At 45.7% G+C, this 22,328-nt stretch overlaps 2 protein-coding genes across 16 annotated transcripts in view; one reads left to right on the top strand and one right to left on the bottom strand.

Annotated features, from left to right (window-relative positions):
- LOC135342575 (uncharacterized) overlaps positions 1-22,328 on the top strand; it is a 242,336-nt gene that overhangs the window by 180,769 nt on the left and 39,239 nt on the right. Inside the window, exons 40-44 of the mRNA XM_064539323.1 lie at positions 3,182-3,280; positions 4,020-4,118; positions 4,186-4,284; positions 17,233-17,331; positions 21,605-21,703. Coding sequence (XP_064395393.1) covers positions 3,182-3,280; positions 4,020-4,118; positions 4,186-4,284; positions 17,233-17,331; positions 21,605-21,703 — 495 coding nt within the window. The remainder of the gene's footprint in view (positions 1-3,181; positions 3,281-4,019; positions 4,119-4,185; positions 4,285-17,232; positions 17,332-21,604; positions 21,704-22,328) is intronic.
- The window catches only part of LOC135342747 (procollagen galactosyltransferase 2-like), a 111,912-nt gene that overhangs the window by 58,759 nt on the left and 30,825 nt on the right, over positions 1-22,328 (bottom strand). For 5 of the 15 annotated variants that reach the window (XR_010396906.1, XR_010396908.1, XR_010396909.1 and 2 more), the window contains 4 exons: positions 6,774-6,812; positions 6,177-6,304; positions 5,807-5,926; positions 5,281-5,497 (listed from right to left, as the gene is read on the bottom strand). Coding sequence is in view for 3 of the 15 variants with exons in the window: in XM_064539586.1 (XP_064395656.1) it covers positions 11,938-11,990; positions 12,074-12,278; positions 12,530-12,605; positions 13,116-13,180; positions 13,508-13,730; positions 13,892-14,121 (852 nt within the window). In the remaining 12 variants the exon portion in view is untranslated. Of the gene's footprint in view, positions 1-5,280; positions 5,498-5,806; positions 5,927-6,176; positions 6,305-6,773; positions 6,813-7,375; positions 7,453-11,899; positions 11,991-12,073; positions 12,279-12,529; positions 12,606-13,115; positions 13,181-13,507; positions 13,731-13,891; positions 14,317-22,328 lie in introns of those variants that run through there. The other 10 variants (XR_010396912.1, XR_010396911.1, XR_010396910.1 and 7 more) reach the window with 4 other exon arrangements.

Genomic DNA, 22,328 nt, shown 5'->3' on the forward strand with positions numbered 1-22,328 from the left:
AGTGTAAGTAGCTGTACACACATAGCCTCGATTCCAGGCCGATTAAAGTACGGCCTGGTACTTATTGCATGGTGATAGTGAGCATGTGATAGTTTATTCTCCAGAATCTGGGGAATCCCCTTTTTTCTTTCTTTCTATCTATGTACATCAGCTTAGCTCTCTATTGCGTTGTTCCAGAAGTCTTTCACACTAGTCTGATGCCAGAATAGGTTCTCATCCACCTCTATGACGGCTGTATGGTCAGGATGTCTTAGCTTAGATCTGTACAGGCTATGGGAAGTGTATGGTGCCTCTTGACTGCTTCTTGCGAAGACAACCTGGCTATAGGACCATCGTAGACGTAGATGAGAGCCTCCAAACTAGTGTTCAAGCCTTCTAAGCAATAGATACAGCTTCACGGAACTCAGTATGGAGATAAAATATTACGGAACATATTCTTAGTAAAGGGACTAAATTACGGGTTCACAGAACTCAGTATGGAGATAAAATATTACGGAACATATTCTTAGTAAAGGGACTAAATTACGGGTACTAAGGTTTTACGTTCGTAGTACGATTACCCATATTCTGAAGGTACCAGGCTGTATTTTAATGCGGCCTGGAATCGAGGCTACTATACACACATCTCAGAGGCCACTAGCCACAGAGCCTCCCCATGTTCTGTTGGCCTGGTCCATTAGACACCAGAGCTAGTCATGTTTGTATAGAGAGCACTGGTAGTTGGTGTACTGAGGTACGACACGCATCTCATGATCTATTCAAAAAAATTTTACGTTGTTTTCAATGTAGTGTGTTCCCCACAATAACTCTTACTAAAGCTCAAGTATAGTATATACAGTTTAGACCTAGATCTAACTGTTTCCGTCGCTGAACCTGTAAACGTCATTACAATGGAATATTTAAGTAAAAACAGTGTCATACCTCCTCTGCCCTGACATTAGCGTAGATAGTCATGTGATATTGTATGAGTGATATTGTGTAATGAGTGGATCTGTACTATCTTGACTCTCTGTACAGGGTGGAGGCACTGCATTGATGGTAGCTGCTCAGAATGGTCATGTGAGGGCAGTGGAAGTCTTGATTGCTGCCAAGGCTGGAATTGACATTCAAAATAAGGTGAGATTTACTAGAGTAGTGGATTGAGTAGTGGATTAGCTGGTCCAGTTGCCGGTTAGTGTAAAGCTGGAATGCGGAATAGAACGGAATATGGAATGACTAAAAAGAGAGCTGCTGATGGTGCTCTGTATTTTTTTAGTGTAGTATGACTTAAATACTTGTCAGGGTGTCATACAGGGGGGGAAAGGGGGGGATAGCTCCAATTCCCCCCCCCTTTCAATTATGACTGAGTGTCCATAGCTGGGTATTGAAATAACGGTTGACCTTTTTTTAGCAACATTTTCTGGTTACTTTTCTCATTTCCCCCCTCTACTTCAAAATCCTATATGACACCCTGCTTGTAAAAAGTGCTACAGAATCCTTTTATAGACACAAAGCTAATTTTAGAAGACTATTATTATAGGAGTAAAATGTAGACTAAGTATAATTATAGTAGCAACATTGAACATTACAAATACACATAATTATACGTGTCTATAGACTTAGCGAAGTAATTATGTTGTGCCCAAAGTAAGGTGGAGTGTGAAGTCTATAGCTATACAGGACGCTCCAAAACTATACCTTTCTTCAATCTGCATGCCTGCAAAGTTTTGGCCCTAGGTGAAACTTTAAACGATTTGTGCGTGTTGAAGAGACACACTGACCAAGCCTTTTGCCATTGATTTCCACACACATTGGGTTGTGGAGTCAGCAAATTCCACATTTATACTCTCAACAATGAAACTGTTATCTCAATAGCTACCACTGTGCAACAGTGTGTGTAAGTTGTTGATCCTCTTTCCAATAACAGGTGTCATGTGATGATTACAGCCAGCTACATGTTCCGTTCCATATCTGCATTCCAGCTTTTACACTAACCCTCCAGTTGCTGTTATACATAATTATAATTATGGTTTATGGTCTATATAACACAGGACAACCAGACAACTCTGTATGCATGTAGCCAGTAACAACAGTATCGTGATCTCTCTTTTAATTGCATTCCAATCTTTTTTACATTGGTTTTCAATGTAGTGTGTTCCCAACAATAAGTCTGACTAAGGCTCAAGGGTAGTATAGTTTAGACCTAGATCTAACTGTTTCCGTCGCTGAACCCCAGTGAACCCTATTCAGTTAGGAGATATGCTTACTACAAATTTTGAGAGCACTGCACCTTTCATATACATCTGGACGAGTTCTAACCAGGACCTCAGCTGGAGAAACACTATATAGCTAGCCATAGAGACCTTGGGCAACGTACAGAGCTAGCTAAACAGCTAGTTACAAGCGTTCTACAGGCCTATAGAGTTTGTCGTGACAAGGTCGCGGTTAAGGTTACAGTATACTAATTGCTCATGAATGATTCATAAGATATTTATTTCTCATCACAACGTTATTTTTGTAACTTGCAACGATTATCAATGGAAAGAGAACATGGAACAATGCTAGCTACAATAATAACTCAGAGTTTATATGTCGTGTAATCCAATGAAGTGGTCTGAGGTCAGCTGGAAAAACTGAGTATTTTGTCATCAAATTTTGTTGACTGCATAGCTTCTAGGTTGTCTTTCTGACCAGTATTCGATGCCTGAAGACTTACTGGAGGGCGACTCGAAGAGATCTTGTTCATAGAGACCTTACAGCAAAAAATATATCCTTGTTACTACTCTACAGTCGCTATATTAGCCTACAAAAACAGCTAGAAAAATAGCCGTAACTTTGTTGTAACTTACTCTCTTGGGAAAAACTCTTCCAGTCACCCTGCCCCTTTATTTGTATAATAAGAAACAGCAGAGTATACGGTAAGGAGGGGTTTCCTGGTGCCTGGAATTAACGCAGAGTAACCATTGCCAGATGAGAGCCATTTTACTAGCTGAACTACATTGAACACCCACGCAGATTTGTGCGTGGGTGGAACAGTATACCGTAACCTTAACTACCAGCTAAACAAACGTCATCACAAATGAAGATTCAATTAAATAAGTGTCGTACCTCCTCTGCCCTGACATTAGTGTAGATAGTCATGTGATATTGTATGAGTGATATTGTGTAATGAGTGGATCTGTACTATCTTGACTCTGTACAGGATGGAGTCACAGCATTGTACATGGCCAGTCAGAATGGTCACTGTGGAGTTGTTAGAATGTTGTTGGAGGCCAAGGCTGACGTTCACAACAAGACTAATGTGAGTCACGCTGCATGGTGGTCTTTGTGTACTCTGCTGATTCCATGGTTGAGTGTGTGTACTATCACCTCTGTGTTAGTCTCGTTCCTAGGCCGCTTTTTTCGAAGGGGGAAAAGGCCTGGTGTCCATTGCTTGGGTGTTAGTGCGCATGGTAATCGTGCACTAATGTAAAACTTTTGCAAACTAGTCCGTTTACTAGGAATATGTTCCGTAATACGTAATTCCATACTGAAGCTATGGCTTATGCCCTCTATTGCGTTGGCCAAGAAAGCTGGTACACTTAGTCTGAAGTCTGAGGCCAGTAGTCTCTAGTTCTACGATGTTCGTATAGTTGTCTTCTCAAGCAGCAGTTAGAAGTACCATAGGAAGCATGCACAAAGACTTGCTATAGCCAGTCCTTCCAAGCTCAGACATTCCGACCATACGACTGTCATGAAGTAGACGAGAGGCTCTTCTGGCTTCAGACTAGTGTGCAAGCCTTCTTGATCAACACAATAGAAGCACAGCATGGTAGATAGGGGGAAAAAGAAGGGGATTCCCCATATTTTACAGCAAAACTAATTGCATGCGCACTATCAGTAGACACCAGGCCGCATTTTCCTCCCTTCCATTCCATACAAAAGAATCGTGCTGGGAACGAGGCTACCTCTGTGTATGAGTGGACTGAGTAGTGGAGAGTGTACAATTAGCTGGTCCAGTTGCTGTGATATATAATTATATGGTTTATGGTCTATAACAGAACAACCAGACAGCTCTGTTTGTAGCCTCTCACCAGGGACATGATGAGATAGTGAGGGTCCTCTTAGCAGCCAAGGCTACAGTCAACACTCAGGAGAAGGTTGGTTTTGTTGTACAAACACATTTCCCACAACATGCTGTTTACATTGTTTTCCTCCTATGTACAGTTGGGAGTGACCCCTCTTTGGACAGCCAGTTTCAGTGGTCACCAGAAATGTATGGAGCTCCTAATCGATGCTGGGGCCAATGTTGATGTACCCAAAGAGGTGAGTGTAAGTAGCTGTACACACATCTCAGAGGCCACTAGCCACAGAGCCTCCCCATGTTCTGTTGACCTGGTCCATTAGACACCAGAGCTAGTCATGTTTGTGTAGAGAGCACTGGTAGTTGGTGTACCAAGGTACGACACGCATCTCGTGATCTCTCTTTTAATTGCATTCTAAAAATATTACAATGTAATGCACAATAACTTTGACTAAGGCTCAAGGGTAGTATAGTTTAGACCTAGATCTAACTGTTTCCGTCCCTGAACCAGTAAACGTCATCACAATTTAATGGAATATTCAATTCAAAAACGATGTCGTACCTCCTCTGCCCTGACATTAGTGTAGATAGTCATGTGATATTGTATGAGGTAATTTGTGTAATGAGTGGATCTGTACTATCTTGACTCTGTACAGACTGGATCCACTGCGCTGATTGTAGCTGCTCAGGAGGGTCATGTGAGGGCAGTGGAAATATTAATTGCTGCAAAAGCTAAAATTGACATTCAAAAGAAGGTGAGATTTACTATTTGTCTGTTAGTAATTATTTGGATCTGTACACAGAACGGAGCCACGGCATTGTACATGGCCAGTCAGGATGGTCACTGTGGAGTTGTTAGAATGTTGTTGGAGGCCAAGGCTGACGTTAAAATCAAAACTAATGTGAGTCACGCTGCATGATTGTATATAATTATAATACTGTATATCACCATGGCAACATTAAATCCTGTGGTTTTGTGATAAATTCCTTATTTCCCTTCATCACTAACTGCTCACATACCCACTATACAGGACGGACGTACTGCCTATGATATGGCTAGTGAGAATGGACACACTCAAGTGTGTGAACTACTACACTGACTCTGTACCTTATTAACTGTACTGTTACCATGGCAGCTAGCCTCTGATAGATACGTTGATTGCAAATTTATACACTACATCATTTTGTCTTATAATTAAATTTTTTTCTATATACGGTTTCTCATGTATTTCACCAAGTTACATTCTGATCATGTAAAACTTGAAAGTTAATTGGTCAATAATGGGAAATGTGCAAAATTAATAACCTGAAACTAGATTGAATTGTTTGTCTAAAGGTGCGGCCTGGAATCGAGGCTATATAATTATATAGGTGCTTGATTCTCAATCACATCTTGAGATAGGAATCCCACTTGTAGTAGATAAGAGATGACAGCATGATGATCACATGACACAGCTGTAGAGGAAATACAATCACGAATATAATTATAAGGAATTCAAAAAAAGACAATAATTATTACCGCGAATAAATCTAATAACCAGCTCAACTTCTATAGCTATAGGGTATAATATGTTTCCTCGATCACCATCATTAATGCAAATACAAAAAGATCTCCAAGGTTACCATAGATACACAGCTAACTGACTTCCCTCACTATTCAGTAGAGGGAGCATTGGACTCAAACAAAGATCTACAAACAGACAGCTAGCTTCAACATGTATTAACACACAAGCACCCTCTGTAAAGGAATACTCCATCTCTCACCATAATGAAGAGGTGTCTGATTGTCTGTGTCCTCAATATTAACATCTGCTCCCTCTTCACAAGTAGTTTCACCATGTTCAGGTTGCCACGGTCATAGGCCCAGTGAAGAAGACCCATCCCCTGTATCATGAAATGCATCTCTATATACAACAATCTAGCGTTAATTTGTTGTAAGTTGGACAATCCAAACTAGCATGGTTATAGTTCAAGGAAATTAGACAGCAATTTTCTTACTTCTAGACTACTGTCAGCTGATTATAAGGTGTGCCTTATTTATGGTGTTGCACTGAACTATTTGTAAGCAAAGATTGGTCTAACGAGATACGAACATTGCGTATAATAATAGACTGTATATCTCCAGAGCTCTCACATGAGGTCCCAGTTTGGTGTGATCCGATTGGACTCTTCCAGCACTCTAGTGAGGTCATGTCGGAAGTAGGGCTCAAACACGACATCATCCTCCAGAATCAGGATTTGATCCAGACCCTCCGTCATCATCTGGGGGGCAAGAGAGGTACAGTAAGACTTGTCTATACTGGTCACCCTTGGACAGACCAACAGTGGCTATTATAACAAGATGCTCAGTAGAGCATTCATCTCGTGCGTTGACATAACGGACACGCAATCAACTTTTTATCGTAATAACTTTAACATTATGGGGATTCTACAAAGCAACGATTGGATCGATTAGAAAATAGTGTTTTTTGTCACCTTTGAAGACAAGTAGTTTATTATTTTTCAACCACTGTCTCATTATCAGTTAAAGCAATTCATGAAAGTGTCTAGTTTGCTCAAACAGCTAATGTTTGTGTCCGCACACAGGAGACTTAGGAGCACATTAACCTGGCTGTACTATTATAGAGGGTGACCACATTAGACAGGTTTCACACAGTTACAAGTGCCCACAATGCAACAGGTAGCAATACTTTCTGTACACATCAACAAGTGTCCACAAACGCCCACTCACCTGCTGCCATATCGTGTGGTGACTAAGGAAACAGCCGACCTCTCCAAAGCTCATAGGTCGTTCTCTCCAAGGGTCCTTCCAGCCAGGTAGGTACTTGATGCCCATACTGTCCAGGTAGCTCTGATTCAACTGTCTGTAGTGGCCTGGGATAAAATAAACAAAAGAGGTTCTTTTAAACATGAGTTCCCCACCACATCGTTGTGTATCAATTAGTGTGTATTGTCTCCTCCCCCATCCCTCTGTATTGTACAGCCAGTTATGTCTCCCCTCACACACAGTGAACCTATACTCTACACCATGCAGTACATCTCAAGACTACCCTCTCTCAATGGCAATTTGGGGTTGGACGTGATAAGCCACTATCTAAAACCTTACTCCATACGATGTATGATTATTAATTTTCTCTCACCTTCCATCGACAGCATCAAAGAGGGTGTAGTTGAAGTTGAGCTCGTCCAGGCTTAAAATCATCCAGTTTCTTCTTTCTGGCCTCCGTACTAGCCCAATCATGAACACCTACCAAATATTGTTTGGAAATTATCAGTGAACTTTTATGATTTCCGTACACATACAACATAACTGTAATAGTAGAGACAGCTTACCGCGTCCAACCCCAAGTTGTTCTTGACAGGGGGTGGTCTGGAGATGTACTGACTGTACAGTATAGGGGGGTGGTCCACTGTGAGGGGGGAGACAATACACACACTAATGCAGTATAGGGGGGTGGTCCACTGTGTGGGGGGAGACAATACGCACACTAATGCAGTATAGGGGGGTGGTCCACTGTGTGGGGAGAGACAACACGCACACTAATGCAGTATAGGGGGGTGGTCCACTGTGTGGGGGGAGACAACACACACACTAATGCAGTATAGGGGGGTGGTCCACTGTGTGGGGGGAGACAACACACACACTAATGCAGTATAGGGGGGTGGTCCACTGTGTGGGGGGAGACAACACACACACTAATGCAGTATAGGGGGATGGTCCACTGTGTGGGGGGAGACAACACGCACACTAATGCAGTATAGGGGGGTGGTCCACCGTGTGGGGGGAGACAACACACACACTAATGCAGTATAGGGGGATGGTCCACTGTGTGGGGGGAGACAACACACGCACACTAATGCAGTATAGGGGGGTGGTCCACTGTGTGGGGGGAGACAACACGCACACTAATGCAGTATAGGGGGGTGGTCCACTGTGTGGGGGGAGACAACACGCACACTAATGCAGTATAGGGGGGTGGTCCACTGTGTGGGGGGAGACAACACGCACACTAATGCAGTATAGGGGGGTGGTCCACTGTGTGGGGGGAGACAACACGCACACTAATGCAGTATAGGGGGGTGGTCCACTGTGTGGGGTGGAGACAACACACACACTAATGCAGTATAGGGGGGAGGTCCACTGTGTGGGGGGAGACAACACACACTAATGCAGTATAGGGGGGTGGTCCACCGTGTGGGGGGAGACAACACACACTAATGCAGTATAGGGGGTGGTCCACTGTGTGGGGGGAGACAACACGCACACTAATGCAGTATAGGGGGGTGGTCCACTGTGTGGGGGGAGACAACACGCACACTAATGCAGTATAGGGGGGTGGTCCACTGTGTGGGGTGGAGACAACACACACACTAATGCAGTATAGGGGGATGGTCCACTGTGTGGGGGGAGACAACCCACACACTAATGCAGTATAGGGGGGTGGTCCACTGTGTGGGGGGAGACAATACGCACACTAATGCAGTATAGGGGGATGGTCCACTGTGTGGGGGGAGACAATACGCACACTAATGCAGTATAGGGGGGTGGTCCACTGTGTGGGGGGAGACAACACGCACACTAATGCAGTATAGGGGGGTGGTCCACTGTGTGGGGGGAGACAACACGCACACTAATGCAGTATAGGGGGGTGGTCCACTGTGTGGGGGGAGACAACACGCACACTAATGCAGTATAGGGGGGTGGTCCACTGTGTGGGGGGAGACAACACGCACACTAATGCAGTATAGGGGGGTGGTCCACTGTGTGGGGGGAGACAACACGCACACTAATGCAGTATAGGGGGGTGGTCCACCGTGTGGGGGGAGACAACACACACACTAATGCAGTATAGGGGGGTGGTCCACTGTGTGGGGGGAGACAACACGCACACTAATGCAGTATAGGGGGGTGGTCCACTGTGTGGGGGGAGACAACACGCACACTAGTGCAGTATAGGGGGGGTGGTCCACTGTGTGGGGGGAGACAATACACACACACTAATGCAGTATAGGGGGGAGGTCCACCGTGTGGGGGGAGACAATACACACACTAATGCAGTATAGGGGGGTGGTCCACTGTGTGGGGGGAGACAACACACACACTAATGCAGTACAGGGGGGTGGTCCACTGTGTGGGGGGAGACAATACACACACTAGTGCAGTATAGGGGGGTGGTCCACTGTGTGGTGGAGACAACACACACACTAATGCAGTATAGGGGGGTGGTCGACAACACGCACACTAATGCAGTATAGGGGGGTGGTCCACTGTGTGGGGTGGAGACAACACACACACTAATGCAGTATAGGGGGGTGGTCCACCGTGTGGGGGGAGTCAACACGCACACTAGTGCAGTATAGGGGGTGGTCCACCGTGTGGGGGGAGACAACACGCACACTAGTGCAGTATAGGGGGGTGGTCCACCGTGTGGGGGGAGTCAACACGCACACTAGTGCAGTATAGGGGGTGGTCCACCGTGTGGGGGGAGACAACACACACTAATGCAGTATAGGGGGGTGGTCCACCGTGTGGGGGGAGTCAACACGCACACTAGTGCAGTATAGGGGGTGGTCCACCGTGTGGGGGGAGACAACACGCACACTAGTGCAGTATAGGGGGTGGTCCACTGTGTGGGGGGAGACAACACGCACACTAGTGCAGTATAGGGGGTGGTCCACCGTGTGGGGGAGACAACACGCACAGTAGTGCAGTATAGGGGGTGGTCCACCGTGTGGGGGAGACAACACGCACACTAGTGCAGTATAGGGGGATGGTCCACCGTGTGGTAGGAGACAACACGCACACTAGTGCAGTATAGGGGGGTGGTCCACCGTGTGGGGGGAGACAACACGCACACTAGTGCAATATAGGGGGGTGGTCCACCGTGTGGGGGGAGACAACACGCACACTAATGCAGTATACGGGGGTGGTCCACCGTGTGGGGGGAGACAACACGCACACTAATGCAGTATACGGGGGTGGTCCACCGTGGGGGGGAGACAACACGCACACTAATGCAGTATAGGGGGTGGTCCACCGTGGGGGGGGAGACAACACGCACACTAATGCAGTATAGGGGGGTGGTCCACCGTGTGGGGGGAGACAACACGCACACTAATGCAGTATAGGGGGTGGTCCACCGTGTGGGGGGAGACAACACGCACACTAATGCAGTATAGGGGGGTGGTCCACCGTGTGGGGGGAGACAACACGCACACTAATGCAGTATAGGGGGGTGGTCCACCGTGTGGGGGGAGACAACACGCACACTAATGCAGTATAGGGGGGTGGTCCACCGTGTGGGGGGAGACAACACGCACACTAATGCAGTATAGGGGGGTGGTCCACCGTGTGGGGGGAGACAACACGCACACTAATGCAGTATAGGGGGGTGGTCCACCGTGTGGGGGGAAGACAACACGCACACTAATGCAGTATAGGGGGGTGGTGCACCGTGTGGGGGGAAGACAACACGCACACTAATGCAGTATAGGGGGGTGGTCCACCGTGTGGGGGGAGACAACACGCACACTAATGCAGTATAGGGGGGTGGTCCACCGTGTGGGGGGAGACAACACGCACACTAATGCAGTATAGGGGGGTGGTCCACCGTGTGGGGGGAGACAACACGCACACTAGGTCCACTGTGTGGGGGGAGACAACACGCACACTAGTGCAGTATAGGGGGGTGGTCCACTGTGTGGGGGGAGACAACACGCACACTAATGCAGTATAGGGGGGTGGTCCACTGTGTGGGGGGAGACAACACACACACTATTGCAGTATAGGGGGGTGGTCTACTGTGTGGGGGGAGACAATACGCACACTAATGCAGTACAGGGGGGTGGTCCACTGTGTGGGGGGAGACAATACGCACACTAATGCAGTACAGGGGGGTGGTCCACTGTGTGGGGGGAGACAACACGCACACTAATGCAGTACAGGGGGTGGTCCACTGTGTGGGGGGAGACAACACGCACACTAATGCAGTACAGGGGGGTGGTCCACTGTGTGGGGGGAGACAACACGCACACTAGTGCAGTACAGGGGGGTGGTCCACTGTGTGGGGAGAGACAACACGCACACTAGTGCAGTATAGGGGGGTGGTCCACTGTGTGGGGGGAGACAACACGCACACTAGTGCAGTATAGGGGGGTGGTCCACTGTGTGGGGGGAGACAACACGCACACTAGTGCAGTATAGGGGGAGTGGTCCACTGTGTGGGGGGAGACAACACGCACACTAGTGCAGTATAGGGGGGGTGGTCCACTGTGTGGGGGGAGACAATACACACACACTAATGCAGTATAGGGGGGAGGTCCACCGTGTGGGGGGAGACAATACACACACTAATGCAGTATAGGGGGGTGGTCCACCGTGTGGGGGGAGACAATACACACACTAGTGCAGTATAGGGGGGTGGTCCTCTGTGTGGGGGGAGACAACACGCACACTAATGCAGTATAGGGGGGTGGTCCACTGTGTGGGGGGAGACAACACACACACTAATGCAGTATAGGGGGGTGGTCCACTGTGTGGGGGGAGACAACACACACACTAATGCAGTACAGGGAGGTGGTCCACTGTGTGAGGGGAGACAACACACACACTAATGCAGTATAGGGGGGTGGTCCACTGTGTGGGGGGAGACAATACACACACTAATGGATACACAGTCAAGGATGTTGTGGGAACACTATTAAAAGAGCACCTCTTTATATGACCTGCACTAATTATACCCGCCCACACACATTGTTCACAGCAACAATGGAGCTACATCAGCACACACTGAGATGGCTACTGGCTATACTAACAAAGAGCAGATGACACCGCAGCCTTAAGGGGGAGAGGCTTACCAAGGTTTTCGTGGTCCAGGCTCTCATAGTCCAGGCTCTCATAGTCCTCTGAACCCAAACACCTCGGTGTTCAGAATGTGCATAGGCAGATCTACAGTGGAGGGAAGGGGACAATTCAAACTAGTTATGGTTTGGGTAATTTGATAAGCTTGAAGAGTCTGTCCAATACAGTACCTGCCATTTTTGCCGAGTATGCCAAGTGTGTGACCTCATCCATGGGTCCAGTGAACCCGTCCAGTGCCGGCCAGTGTTGGAGCCTCTCTGACCCCGCCCACCTCAGGTCAACGAGGAGGGCGGAGTGAACCACAGGGACTGGGATACAGCCCACCTGCGTCCCTTGGAGGATAGGGATATAGTCAGGGGTACGTTTGTAGTAGCCCTGAGGGGAAACAGTCAAAAGATGAAAACGCATTATTTTTTCAAGTTGTCAGACACAGGTCACACTTGATTGACACTTGACATTGGGAATGACTTAATTTGTACACAGTGCATTGGCACAGTACAGCTTGTGGGCATGTTCATGATAGAGAGGCAGACTTTACACAAAAGTACAGTGCGACAGTATGGTATAATCCATGAAATGGAGTACCCTCCACTCCACTAGATCTAGACCTCCTTAGCTCAACTCACCCGGCTGTCTATTCCACACCAGAAGTTGGAGTAAGCAGCATCCTTGCCCGACTTTAGCATCGGAGCCACTATTGCCCTGTGTGTGGTGTGTGTGTGATGTGTGTGTGGGTGTGGGGGGGACCATACAATGTTGACTATGTAATCAATGTGAGAGTGTTGATGAATGGTAATAGCGACTAAATGCTGTGTGTCTATATGTTAAGACAATAAGAGTATTTTTTGAGACAATGGCTTTAGCCTACACGCTGTATTTATCGCTATAGTAACACACAGGAAAAGGTCAGCTGACTCTCAGAGTACGTTGTCTGACTCTCACTCTATTACAGACAAATCAAATAGTTCAACAATGGAGAAAAAATAAACAGTAATCCAATGTCAGCCATAACTAAGGACCAGGCACTCACAGACAGAGGAAACTCTTAATGCTTTACACTGTACATATCTGAGCAGAGCTACAGTGTGGTCACCCTCTAATAATACAGACAGGTTAAAAAGCCCCAAAGTCTCCATAGCATGTGTTTCAATCAACCTGTGTTACTGCCCAAGGGGGATCCCCTCCCTATGGACTGTACATGCACTGACTTACCTTTGCTGATCCATCAGAATCCGTAGTGTCCTGTTGTTCACCAGAAAGTTGTCACAGTCTAGCCGCTGGATAAACAACAATTGTATAGTTAATCTGAGCTAGATACTGTGGATACCAAAATTGCAATAACTAAAACTGTATCTACTACTGTCTTGGGCAGACTAACAGTGGTTGAAATAAAGAGGTGGCCTGCTAACACAGGTCCAAACACATGCTATGGAGACTTTGGGCCTCATTAACCTGGCTGTATTATAGAGGGTGACCTGCTTACAGGGTGACCACTATAGACAGGTTTCACTGTATCATAATGGTACGTCTAGAGATAGCCTAGCTAGGTCGTTACAATAGATGGGCCGGGAACGAGGCTAGAGATGACCACACTGATAACTCACAAAGAGGTAGTCTGCCCCTGAACGCCTAGCCGCCTCCAGACCTTCCTGTCTCAACTGGGCAACATGGACAAACCTCTCGTCATGCTCCTCGAAGGGGTCAAGGTTCGGATACAGCCACTCGTCTGATGACTTCAAGTCCACCGATTTGTACACGAGCTTAACGTTTTCTGCCCACTCAGCAAGTATTGCCGTGGTGTTGTCACTGTTATGGTCTGTTCTGATCCTACAGTGTAGTTAATGATATTCATAGGTGGGTGGGGCTGGTACAAACACAATAGGGTTTTGTTGAAACAGAAATAGAAATTCTGCACACTATTACATACAATGCATCTGATATAGAGTAACAACCTCTAATTATGATGCATAGTGGCAGGTGCAACTTACCACAATGAAATCCTGTCTTTAGGATAGTCCAAGTTCTCCAGATAACCGAAAAAGTTGGGTAGCATGTGAGCTGAATTTCTAGCCAGAATAGCAAGGAAGACACTCGGCAGAACTTCAGCTGCTTCTAACGAGGAGTCTCCATTGTCCAACGTGTATACAGACGGTATGGCAGTCACTAGGAGAGCTATGCACACGGCAAGTGCAATCCAGTGTATCGAGAGACTATTCATAGATGATCCGTGGAGCTGGGAATTTGATGGAGTTTATCTTAACATCTGACTGGTGATTATTTCACTGCTTCTCGAGCCTTACTCTGTGTGACAGCCTCGCTTCTTTGATGGAGAACTGTGCTTCTTTATCTTGACAAGAGGAGGATGTCCCTAGGCCCTATTGTTAATGTTATCATGTTATTGCTTAATTAAATAGTCAGCATGCTCGTTTAACTATTATATTGAGTTTGTTTCATTAATGATCTTTTCCATTCTCTGCTAGATCTATCTGAGCATGCGCAGTAAGCATGTGTTTTGCCCCTTATTATGTAAACCCCAGAGTAAACAGTAAGAATGTGCCCTGCCCTTTATGTAAACTGTGTAAATGGCTACAAGAAGTGACCTTGATGCTCTGGTGGTCCAAGTGGAAGGATTGAATCTAGAGGAGAACAAAGCTGGCTCAGGGGCTTATGGCTGTGTCTTTAGAGTGACGGTGAATGGAAGACACTGCATTGCTAAGAAGCTTCACTCCATATTGCTCCAAGAGCGATCCCTTGGACAGAGGGAGAGCATTGTGACAAAGTTCAGAAATGAATGTCATATTCTGAGTGTTTTACATCACCCCAACATAGTTGGTTTCGTTGGAGTCCATTACGGCCGCGATAAGAACGACATCAGTCTAATAATGGAGAGGCTTCATTCCGACTTGGCTGATTTCGTTGAAACCCATCGAGACACGAATATCGCCACTAGAATCCATATCCTGTATGATGTATCCAAGGGACTGCACTATCTCCACTCTCTGACCCCTCCCCTCATCCATCGTGACCTCACTGCTCCCAACATCCTGCTCACTGAGGACCTCACTGCCAAGATCGGAGACCTGGGTGTCTCCAGGTATGTTGTTGTTTTTGCAACAAAGGAAAATGTTTGTTTTAATGAGTTAGAAACAAAAATGAGTAATATGGGAAAACAAAGGCAAAAATGTAAAACCTAATGTTCATTTACAGGTATGTTGATCTGGAGAGATTGACTCATGTTCTGACAAACGTCCCAGGAAATCCAACCTACATGCCTCCCGAGTGTCATGTGGAGCCACCCACTTACACTACCAAGCTGGACATCTTCTCATTCGGTCATCTCATCATTCACACTGTTATCGGTGATTTCCCTAAAGTCAAGATTGTACCTCATAGTATTCGCAACTATTTCAAGTCCATCGGAGGAAAGGAGGAGCTCATGCGTCGAAGCACTGCTGTCCATGGTGACAAAATGGGGCAGAAACACGCTCTTTATCCTCTTGTTGTTAGCTGCCTCCATGACCGACCTCAACAGAGACCATCAGTTGACGAAGTGATTGTCTCACTCAGAAAGCTGTGTCTACAGCAGCCCAGGATGGTACGTGAGTGAGTGGGTGGAGGTATCAAATGTGCATTGTCAGCTTATATAGTGTTAGTGTCGACTGTATGCTGGTACTTCTGTGTGGGTGGCTATAGAATCTTGAACAGTATATAACATGTACATACAATTTTTGTCATTCCATATTTTGGGTGTGTTTACTGATAATGTATTTTCTCCCAGGAATTTCTGGATGCTTGTAAGACGGGTGATGTGGGTGTGGTTCTGGAGCTACTGGAGTGTGGGGCTGATCCCAACCAGGCAGACAAGGTGAGGGGAATACTGTCTACAGTGCCAATATGTCCGTTGGTTGATGATCTTGTCTCTACAGAATGGTTGGACTGCTCTTTACTGGGCCAGTAGGAATGGACATGATGAGATAGTGAGGGCCCTTTTAGCAGCCAAGGCTACAGTCAACACTCAGATCAAGGTTGGTTTTGTTGTACAAATACATTTCCCACAACATGCTGTTTACATTGTTTTCCTCCTATGTATAGGAGGGAGAGACCCCTCTTTGGACAGCCAGTTTCCATGGTCACCAGAAATGTATGAAGCTCCTAATCGATGCTGGGGCCAATGTTGATGTACCCAATGAGGTGAGTGTAAGTAGCTATATACACATAGCCTCGATTCCAAGCCGATTAAAGTACGGCCTGGTACTTATTGCATGGTGATAGTGAGCATGTGATAGTTCGTTCTCCAGAATTTGGGGAATCCACTTTTTTCTATCTATGTACATCAGCTTAGCTCTCTATTGCGTTGTTCCAGAAGGCTTTCACACTAGTCTGAAGCCAGAAGAGGCTCTCATCCACTTTTATGACGGCTGTGTGGTCAGGATATCTTAGCTTGGATCTGTACAGGCTATGGGAAGTGTATGGTGATTCTTGCATAGACAACCTGGCTATAGGACCATCGTAGACGTAGATGAGAGCCTCCAAACTAGTGTTGAAGCCTTCTAAGCAATAGATACAGCTTCACGGAACTCAGTATGGAGATAAAATATTACGGAACGTATTCTTAGGGACTAAATTACGGGTACTAAGGTTTTACGTTTGTAGTACGATTACCCATATTCTGAAGGTACCAGGCAGTATTTTAATGCGGCCTGGAATCGAGGCTACTATACATACATCTCAGAGGCCACTAGCCACAAAGCCTCCTCATGTTCTATTGACCTGGTCCATTAGACACCAGAGCTAGTCATGTTTGTGTAGAGAGCGCTGGTAGTTGGTGTACCGAGGTACAACACGCATCTCGTGATCTATCCAATCTTTTTTACATTGGTTTTCAATGCAATGTGTTCCCCACAATAACTCTGTTATTTTGTGACTAAGGCTCAAGGGTAGTATAGTTTAGACCTAGATCTAACTGCATGTTTCCGTTGCTGAACCCCAGTGAACCCTATTCAGTTAGGAGATATGCTTGCTACAAATGTTGAGAGCACTGCACCTTTCATATACATCTGGACGAGTTCTAACCAGGACCTCAGCTGGAGAAACACTATAGCTAGCCATAGAGACCTTGAGCAATGTACAGAGCCAGCTAAATTGTCAGTTACAAGTGTTGTACAAGCCTAGAGTTTGTCGTAGCAAGGTCACGATAAACTGCCAGCTAAGCAAACGTCATCAATTAAAAAAGTGTCCTCTGCCCCTGACATTAGTGTAGATAGTCATGTGATATTGTATGAGTGATATTGTGTAATGAGTGGATCTGTACTATCTTGACTCTGTACAGACTGGAACCACTGCATTGTGGGTAGCTGCTCAGAATGGTCATGTGAGGGCAGTGGAATTGTTGATTGCTGCCAAAGCTAGAGTTGACATTCAAAATAAGGTGAGATTTACTAGAGTAGTGGATTGAGTAGTGGATTAGCTGGTCCAGTTGCGGGTTAGTGTAAAGCTGGAATGCGGAATAGAACGAAAGATGGAATGACTAAAAAGAGAGCTGCTGATGGTGTTCTTAGTCTTAAATACTTGTGCTACAGAAACCTTTTATAGACACAAAGCTAATTTTAGAAGACTATTACTATAGGAGTAAAAAAATTAGACGGAGTATAATTATAGTAGCAACATTGAACATTACAAATACACATAATTATACGTGTCTATAGACTTAGCGAAGTAATTATGTTGTGCCCAAAGTAAGGTGGAGTGTGAAGTCTATAGCTGTACAGGACACTCCAAAGCTATACCTTTCTTCAATCTGCATGCCTGCAAAGTTTTGGCCCTTGGTGAAACTTTAAACGATTTGTGCGTGTTGAAGAGACACACTGACCAAGCCTTTTGCCATTGATTTCCACACACATTGGGTTGTGGAGTCAGCAAATTCCACATTTATACTCTCAACAATGAAACTGTTATCTCAATATCTACCACTGTGCAACAGTGTGTGTAAGTTGTTGATCCTCTTTCCAATAACAGGTGTCATGTGATTATTACAGCCAGCTACATGTTCCGTTCCATATCTGCATTCCAGCTTTTACACTAACCCTCCAGTTGGTGTTATACATAATTATAATTATGGTTTATGGTCTATATAACACAGGACAACCAGACAACTCTGTATGCATGTAGCCAGTAACAACAGCATCGTGATCTCTCTTTTAATTGCATTCCAATCTTTTTTACATTGGTTTTCAATGTAGTGTGTTCCCTACAATAACTCTATTATTCTGTGACTAAGGCTCAAGGGTAGTATAGTTTAGACCTAGATCTAACTGTTTCTGTCGCTGAACCCCAGTGAACCCTATTCAGTTAGTACAGGCTATGGGAAGTGTATGGTGCCTCTTGACTGCTTCTTGCGAAGACAACCTGGCTATAGGACCATCATAGACGTAGATGAGAGCCTCCAATCTAGTGTTCAAGCCTTCTAAGTAATAAATACAGCTTCACAGAACTCAGATGGAGATAAAATATTACAGAACATATTCTTAGTAAAGGGACTAAATTACGGGTACTAAGGTTTTACGTTCGTAGTACGATTACCCATATTCTGAAGGTACCAGGCCGTATTTTAATGCGGCCTGGAATCGAGGCTACTATACACACATCTCAGATCAGAGGCCACTAGCCACAGAGCCTCCCCATGTTCTGTTGACCTGGTCCATTAGACACCAGAGCTAGTCATGTTTGTGTAGAGAGCGCTGGTAGTTGGTGTACCGAGGTACAACACGCATCTCGTGATCTATCCAATCTTTTTATGCCTCGAGGCGTAGCCGCACGAGGGATACGGTAAAGCTGACTGTGTGTGTGTGTGTGTGTGTGTGTGTCTGTGTGTCTGTGTGTCTGTGTGTCTGTGTGTCTGTTCCAGCTGTAACTGCTCAACGGTTGCAATGCGACGAAAACTAACAGCTTCTATAGGCTTCTAGCCACGTTCTCTTGGATTTTGATTCGTGGATTAGCAAACTAAAGCTTCTTTCTCGAGTTATGGCTAGTTTGACTCACATTGAAGGCTGTTGCAGTCTCTTCAGAATCTTTCATAGCATCATCTGTCCACACAAACTTTCTATTCAACATATGAGTTAGCCTTGCACTAAAGCGCTAGCTTTTTGTTAGCTACAAGACTCAGAAAATACCTGTTAAAACAGCTAGCTAGCAGTAGCCATTTGTGAAATTGATCTCTTTGGACACACCCTTTAATTATTCCTATAGATGTAATGCGCATGCGCGCTCATTCCCCAGATCCAGATCCTCCTGGCAGAATCATATTTTTCTTGAGGGCCTGGTAAGCCACAAAACACTACTATAGATAACAATATGTATGTACACAAGTCTTTTCTTCTTAAATATTATAATTATACACTGCATGAACTACAGATCCAATTTTCTTCTTTCTTGAGGTCCTGGTATTAAAGCCACATAATACAACAATAGATGCATGTAATAAGTCTTTTCTTCTCAGTGACTTTATATAGATAAGCTAACTTTATGAAATAATTATGCACTTCCGCTTATAATTAATTGAAAACAAAATCTTATTCTTTGTTGCTTCCTAGATCCTTGAGGTCCTGGTATAAGCAGCCACAAAACACAACAATGATACCATAATTATACAATTGCAAGTCAGTTTTAGACAGATTATTTTATACACTTTTTCCTCTTCTATACTTTCTCTTTTATACTTTTGAGCGAAAGCAAAAACATGGCGAGAGGCATTAGCACAGCGCCAGCTTGAACACTAGTTTACATTGGTTTTCAATGCAATGTGTTCCCTACATACAATAACTCTATTATTCTGTGACTAAGGCTCAAGGGTAGTATAGTTTAGACATAGATCTAACTCTTTCCGTTGCTGAACCCCAGTGAACCCTATTCAGTTAGGAGATATGCTTGCTACAAATGTTGAGAGCACTGCACCTTTCATATACATCTGGACGAGTTCTAACCAGGACCTCAGCTGGAAAAACACTATAGCTAGCCATAGAGACCTTGAGCAACGTACAAGCGTTCTACAGGCCTATAGAGTTTGTCGTGACAAGGTCGCGGTTAAGGTTACAGTATACTAATTGCTCATGAATGATTCATAAGATATTTATTTCTCATCACAACGTTATTTTTGTAACTTGCAACGATTATCAATGGAAAGAGAACATGGAACAATGCTAGCTACAATAATAACTCAGAGTTTATATGTCGTGTAATCCAATGAAGTGGTCTGAGGTCAGCTGGAAAAACTGAGTATTTTGTCGGCAAATTTTGTTGACTGCATAGCTTCTAGGTTGTCTTTCTGACCAGTATTCGATGCCTGAAGACTTACTGGAGGGCGACTCGAAGAGATCTTGTTCATAGAGACCTTACAGCAAAAAATATATCCTTGTTACTACTCTACAGTCGCTATATTAGCCTACAAAAACAGCTAGAAAAATAGCCGTAACTTTGTTGTAACTTACTCTCTTGGGAAAAACTCTTCGAGTCACCTGCCCCTTTATTCGTATAATAAGAAACAGCAGAGTATACGGTAAGGAGGGGTTTCCTGGTGCCTGGAATTAACGCAGAGTAACCGATGAGAGCCATTTTACTAGCTGAACTACATTGAACACTCACGCAGATTTGAGCGTGGGTGGAACAGTATACCGTAACCTTAACTACCAGCTAAACAAACGTCATCACAAATGAAGATTCAATTAAATAAGTGTCGTACCTCCTCTGCCCTGACATTAGTGTAGATAGTCATGTGATATTGTATGAGTGATACACACACTAATGCAGTATAGGGGGGTGGTCCACTGTGTGGGGGGAGACAACACGCACACTAATGCAGTATAGGGGGGTGGTCCACTGTGTGGGGGGAGACAACACGCACACTAATGCAGTATAGGGGGGTGGTCCACTGTGTGGGGGGAGACAACACGCACACTAATGCAGTATAGGGGGGTGGTCCACTGTGTGGGGTGGAGACAACACACACACTAATGCAGTATAGGGGGGTGGTCCACCGTGTGGGGGGAGACAACACGCACACTAATGCAGTATAGGGGGGTGGTCCACCGTGTGGGGGGAGACAACACGCACACTAATGCAGTATAGGGGGGTGGTCCACCGTGTGGGGGGAGACAACACGCACACTAGGTCCACTGTGTGGGGGGAGACAACACGCACACTAGTGCAGTATAGGGGGGTGGTCCACTGTGTGGGGGGAGACAACACGCACACTAATGCAGTATAGGGGGGTGGTCCACTGTGTGGGGGGAGACAACACACACACTATTGCAGTATAGGGGGGTGGTCTACTGTGTGGGGGGAGACAATACGCACACTAATGCAGTACAGGGGGGTGGTCCACTGTGTGGGGGGAGACAATACGCACACTAATGCAGTATAGGGGGGTGGTCCACTGTGTGGGGGGAGACAACACGCACACTAATGCAGTATAGGGGGGTGGTCCACTGTGTGGGGGGAGACAACACACACACTAATGCAGTATAGGGGGGTGGTCCACTGTGTGGGGGGAGACAACACGCACACTAATGCAGTATAGGGGGGTGGTCCACTGTGTGGGGGGAGACAACACACACACTAATGCAGTATAGGGGGGTGGTCCACTGTGTGGGGGGAGACAATACATTTCCCACAACATGCTGTTTACATTGTTTTCCTCCTATGTATAGGAGGGAGAGACCCCTCTTTGGACAGCCAGTTTCCATGGTCACCAGAAATGTATGAAGCTCCTAATCGATGCTGGGGCCAATGTTGATGTACCCAATGAGGTGAGTGTAAGTAGCTTTATACACATAGCCTCGATTCCAAGCCGATTAAAGTACGGCCTGGTACTTATTGCATGGTGATAGTGAGCATGTGATAGTTCGTTCTCCAGAATTTGGGGAATCCACTTTTTTCTATCTATGTACATCAGCTTAGCTCTCTATTGCGTTGTTCCAGAAGGCTTTCACACTAGTCTGAAGCCAGAAGAGGCTCTCATCCACTTTTATGACGGCTGTGTGGTCAGGATATCTTAGCTTGGATCTGTACAGGCTATGGGAAGTGTATGGTGATTCTTGCATAGACAACCTGGCTATAGGACCATCGTAGACGTAGATGAGAGCCTCCAAACTAGTGTTGAAGCCTTCTAAGCAATAGATACAGCTTCACGGAACTCAGTATGGAGATAAAATATTACGGAACGTATTCTTAGGGACTAAATTACGGGTACTAAGGTTTTACGTTTGTAGTACGATTACCCATATTCTGAAGGTACCAGGCAGTATTTTAATGCGGCCTGGAATCGAGGCTACTATACATACATCTCAGAGGCCACTAGCCACAAAGCCTCCTCATGTTCTATTGACCTGGTCCATTAGACACCAGAGCTAGTCATGTTTGTGTAGAGAGCGC

This window comes from Halichondria panicea, chromosome 10 (assembly GCF_963675165.1).
Source record: "Halichondria panicea chromosome 10, odHalPani1.1, whole genome shotgun sequence".
NCBI classification, from domain to species: domain Eukaryota; kingdom Metazoa; phylum Porifera; class Demospongiae; order Suberitida; family Halichondriidae; genus Halichondria; species Halichondria panicea.